At 44.3% G+C, this 5,306-nt stretch overlaps 1 protein-coding gene across 5 annotated transcripts in view; it reads left to right on the top strand.

The window, feature by feature from the left end:
- NUP214 (nucleoporin 214) overlaps positions 1-5,306 on the top strand; it is a 74,312-nt gene that overhangs the window by 11,541 nt on the left and 57,465 nt on the right. For 4 of the 5 annotated variants that reach the window (XM_023536522.1, XM_023536519.1, XM_023536523.1 and 1 more), the window contains exons 7-10: positions 71-168; positions 2,831-2,917; positions 3,116-3,265; positions 4,305-4,463. In XM_023536522.1, the coding sequence (XP_023392290.1) occupies positions 71-168; positions 2,831-2,917; positions 3,116-3,265; positions 4,305-4,463 (494 nt within the window). The remainder of the gene's footprint in view (positions 1-70; positions 169-2,830; positions 2,918-3,115; positions 3,266-4,304; positions 4,464-5,306) is intronic. The other variant, XM_023536521.1, reaches the window with a different exon arrangement.

The raw sequence follows: 5,306 nt of genomic DNA, 5'->3' as shown, positions 1-5,306 counted from the left end.
GAAAGGACACTTGTGATGGGAGAAATAATGGGAGCAAATGCTGTCTGTTTTAAGTGACTTCTGATTCCAGCAGGGCGATCTGCTCAGGCCGGTCCCAGCCCGGCGCCCTCAGTGGGGCAGAAGTCACCCAGGATCACCCCTCCGGTGGCAAAGTCGGGCTCTCCCCAGGTACGTTTAACCTCAGCTCACAGCACTGTGCTTATTAGTTTACTGCTCCAAACACACGTTTATAGAATGGTTTTTTATGTTTTAGAATTTACATTATGTGATAGGAAATCCATGACCTTCAAGTATTTGTAACGTGTGCTCATAAAAGTCACTTATCCCGACTCCAGAGTCGGAATTGTCTTCTCAGCTGGTCCCTGCGCTTACCTGTGCTATGCTGTCGGTTTGTTATGTCCTCTTTATATCTGAAAATATGTAGCATCTGATGTTTTTCTTTTATTCCCAAAGTAATTAAGACATCTCTTCAGTGCCCTTTTTCTCTGCTATCCCAGTTTATTTTACTTATTTAACTTTTTATTGACATGTAATGCACACCGAGGAAAAGATATACAAGCGATAGATAACAAATGCGCTTCAGTGAACTGTCACCAGCCGAACACACCTTGGTAACCAACACTGGGACCAAGAAATAAAACATTACCGGGACCCCAGAATTACCCTCGCGTGTGCCCATCCCCCCTGCCAAAGGAGACTCGCTCTTGTGATTTCTAACGACACAGCTTGGTTTAGCCTGTTTGTACCTTCTGTAAAGGGAATCACACGGTGTGTATTTCCGTATCTGGCTTTTTTGCTCAACATTATGTGTGCGAAGTTTATCTGTATCATATTGGGTGACCGTACTACAGGTATTCATTCCACCCTTGCTGGGCATTTGAGTAGTTTCCAGATGTAAGTTCCTGTGGATAGTACTGCTGTGACCATGCTGATCGACATCTTTGGGTGAACGTGTATGCGTTTCTGTTGGGCGTGTACATTGGAGTGGAATTGCTGGGTCATAGACTCTGCATTAATTCTCTTTAGTCTCTTCCCACAAGGAGTGTAAGAGTTCAGCTGCCCCACATCCTCACCAATCTTGGTTTATTATTGTATTTTGTGGTTTTAATTAGTATTTCCCTGATAAACAGTAAAATTGAGCTTTTTTTTTTTCCATACGATTATTGGTCACATGGATATCTTCCTTTGTGAGATGTTCAGTATTTTACCCATTTTCCTATTGGGTTGTCCGTCTGTTTCTTATTGATTTATGAGTTAGTTCCTTCTTGGGCACATACAAATGCGCACATATTATGCACGTTCTTTCTCACTCCTTAAGTTGCCCTTTCATTTTCATTTTGTGGTTTCTTGATGACTGCAAGTTCCTTATTTTAATGTAGTTCAATATATGGGTTTTTTTTTTATAATTAGTGCTTTTTGTCGTTTTTAGAAATGATTTCCTATTCCAGGGTCAAAAAGATATTTTTCTATGTTTTTTTAAAAGCTTTATTATTTTACTTTTCCTATTTAGAAATGCAGTTTTTCATCCCAGTTTATTTTTAGGGTTTAACTTAAAAAGGATTTTGTGTCAGTTTCCTACCTGATTACTTGAGCGCCCTCAGAATAAGAGTCTTGGGTTTTGCATCTGTCTCCTTCCACCAACCCCGCCCTGCCTCCAGCACACAGGGTGGGGCACACAGTGACTACTCAGTCTATAGGTCTGGCTTTTGGCATAATGCATGGCACGTGCTATTTAAGTATTTGCCGTTTTAACGAATGCCGATACAGTCTAAAAACTCCATTTTATATCTTAGTTGCTGTAGCTTATCAAAGAACCTAAAAGCCAACTCAAATTATATCTCTAAAGCACAAGTCTCGATTTCTGTCTCCCCCAGAACCGATTCCTTTCTTAGGTTCCCATCTCAGTGAATAGCACAACCTAGGTAGTCTGCTCTGCCCCGAACCCTGAAGTCCCTCCCCGCAGTCCATACTTGTGGGTCTCACATCAGCTCCACCCTGATGCAGTGCGTGTCATAAACCCATGTCTCCGGCTCCCCTGTTAACGTCATAGTTGAGGCCATTATCTCTTACCTGGTCAGCCTCCTGACTAGTCTCTCTGCCTCTCACCGTCATCTGTGCTCTATTTAGCAGCGAGAGGGGTCTTTAGAAATCATAAATCAGAGTAGTTTAAACTCTCTAAAACGCCACTAGTAGCTTTCAGCGCGTAGAATCAAACCCAGGCTCCTTGGTGTAGCCTTACGCGGCCCGGCCTGCCCCGCCCGCCTCTGGCCTCCCCTCCCCCCGACCTCCTTGTTTCCACATCTGCATTTTCTCTTCTCCTCGAAGATGCCAGAGCCTTTCCTGCCTCACGTTCTTGGCACGTGGCCCTTGTCGTTGCCTGGAAGGTGATCCCCCAGACCTTTTCATAGCTTTTTCCCTGACTTTAGTCTCACTTTAGAGACGGCGCTCTGCGAGGGGTTTCTGGGCCATCTCATCTCAAGTAGTGCCGTTTTTACCCTCTTTATCTGTCCCTGTTTACATTTTTCATATCACTTATCTCCAGCTGACATGATCTGATTCATTCGCTTTTTATTATCTGTCTAATCCCAGCAGAAGTTCAGTTCCGTGAGAGTGAGGACCACATGGATCTTGTTCACCTCTCTCTCCACTGTCTGAACATGTCTTTATCCCAGTGTCTACCCAGTAAATGCAGCTTCGGAAGAGTGAACGATGGGACAATGACCGTCTTATGAGAGTGACACTCCCTGTGATAGACATTGCACCCGCTGCTTCAAGAAGCCAAAACTTGGGGCAGGGGATGTATTTTTTAATCTTTTGCCTTCCATTTCAGGCAAAATCACTTCAGCCTCCTGTTACAGAAAAGCAGGGACATCAGTGGAAAGAGTCAGATCCTGTGATGGCTGGAATTGGGGAGGAGGTAAATTCGTCCCTGCAGATTATTTCCAGGAGTAGTCTGACAGATGCGAATGGCTCTGAGTGCAGACTCCTCTGTGACTGTTTCGTTCTGACATTGAACCTTGGCGCGTCCTAAGAGTCTGTGCTGTTAGCGAGCCCAGTAGCAGTGACGTTCCTCGTGCCGTTCAGACTGATGTTACAGATCGTTTGTGGCTTACAGATCACACACTTCCAGAAGGAGCTAGAAGAGCTGAAAGCCCGAACTTCGAAAGCCTGTTTCCAAGTGGGCACTCCTGAGGAGATGAAGATGCTGCGGACAGAATCGGATGACCTGCACACTTTTCTTTTGGAGATTAAAGAGACCACAGAGGTTTGCGCTTATCGATAGAGTTCCGAAGTTGAATTGCACTTGAAAAATTTTTTCTCCTAGCGCTCCATGAGAGTATATACTTTTTCTCTTCAGGGACCATCAGCGTTGTTTTTTACGCAGCTGACTAGGTCACACGGGGATGTCTTAAGTTCAGATCCTACCTTTAGCACTTAACATTAAGTTCTGTGACTTTGGGCAAGTTAATCTAGCTCCTCTTCTACATTTTAGTTTTCTCATGGAACATGGAACAGTAGTAGTTCATTGACACGTACAAGGCACGTCATAAAAATTTACCATTATAGTCGTTAGTTTAGGTATGTTTGAAAATGTACTTTGGTAGTAAGTTGTTAGGTTTTAGAAAAAAGAACACTTAAGAGCATGTAGAATATAAAAATATCAAATAGTTGTTAGTAGTGTTATTTGTTGTGTTATTACTGCTTACTGTGTGCCAGAGACCGGGCTAAACGCTTCACCTGCATTATCCTCAGATCCTCACCACTGTCCTGTGTGGTTGGTATTGTTGTTATTCTTCCTGTTTCGCGAGTCGGGAAGCCGAGGCTTAGGTGAAATAATGTGCCCAGGGCCACCCAGTTACTGAGTGCCAGCTCCAGGATCCCAGTTCTAACTGACTGACTCCAGAGCTCTGGTCTTAAATGTCACGTCTGAGGGAGGACAGTTCTCTAGGTGTTAGCAGGATCGTCTTCCGGTGGCGGAATTGCAGATACTGTTAATACTGTTCTTGTTTTCTGAGTTTCTGATCGTTAGAATATGTTTTATCATGAGAAAGAAAAATAATTTTTAAAAATGAACATTGGTAGACTAAAAAAGGAAAAAAATTAAAAATAGTAATGAGAAGATAAAAACGAGCATTGGCATCTTTCTTTCTAAGCAGTGAAATTCTTTTCTGCTTGACTGTTAACTACTCAGATACCCATCATGTGAACTGTTTGGGAATCACTGCCTTCTTTGATCCAGACAGAAAGGTTTTTACCTTAGAAATACCACTCGTTGTATCAGCACAGTCTTATACCTTTTCTAGTCTCTTCATGGAGATATAAGCACCCTGAAAACAACTTTGCTCGAGGGCTTTGCTGGTGTGGAAGAAGCCAGGGAACAAAACGAGAGGAACCGCGACTCTGCGTATCTCCACCTGCTCTACAAGAGACCCCTGGACCCCAGGAGCGAAGCTCGACTCCAGGTGGGAGGGGCCAGTCGGAGCGCGCTGTCCGGCAGACCCCCTGTGTCCCCTTTCTGCGTGCGGGTTTGGGTGACGCCTCTGTGACGGTGCTCATTTCCTGTAATTTACCCACTTTCCATAGACTTCCTGCACTGCGACGGAGAAAAGGGTGCTTTCCACACAGTGTTCTTTGGATTAAACAAAAACAGAGTTCTTAAGTAAACCTTAGGCTTGGTAGAAAGTACACTTCGAAAAAGATGTATTTAGAAATCAGACCGTGGCTAATAATCACTAAAGTAGCAATTGTTCAGCGAGCACTAGGTCCTCCGCTAGGAGTTTTTACACATTATTTCTAGTCTTCAAAACCAACTGCTCTGCCAGATGAGAGTGGTTGATCCCACTGTACAGGTAAGGAAGTTGAGCCTCATGTGCTAAGGAGCTTGCCCAAGGTGCCGTTGCTAGTAGGAGTGGAACCAGAATCCAGACTTCCACCTGCCTGGATTCTTTCCTGTGCGCCATGATTTAGCAAAGTTTTTTTTTCCTCATTAATTGTCAATTCTTCTTCTTTCTCTGTCTTCATTAAATCTGGTTTTTGTCTTCATCTTTCGATTTATTCAAAAGTGTTGTATCACAAGTTTTGATGGGGGACATCTTCACGTCCTTGCATTTGGCTAGAATCCCAGTAGAAAGCGGGCACAGGTGGCAGCACTGATCTCCCTCACCCGGGACGTGGGGGTCTGAGTGTGATGCATCCTCTCTGTCCAGAAAACTCGCCATTTCCATCCACACTGTTAAACTTACTGACGGCAGGAAAATGGCCCAGTCCCTTCTCCCGGAAAGGCGGAGGCCTCCCTGCTGCATCCC

The sequence above is a fragment of the Pteropus vampyrus genome, unplaced genomic scaffold (assembly GCF_000151845.1).
Source record: "Pteropus vampyrus isolate Shadow unplaced genomic scaffold, Pvam_2.0 Scaffold158, whole genome shotgun sequence".
In the NCBI taxonomy this organism is placed as follows: Eukaryota; Metazoa; Chordata; class Mammalia; order Chiroptera; family Pteropodidae; genus Pteropus; species Pteropus vampyrus.
Note: the sequence above shows the minus strand (reverse complement) of the source record. Positions and strands in the feature narration are given on the sequence as shown.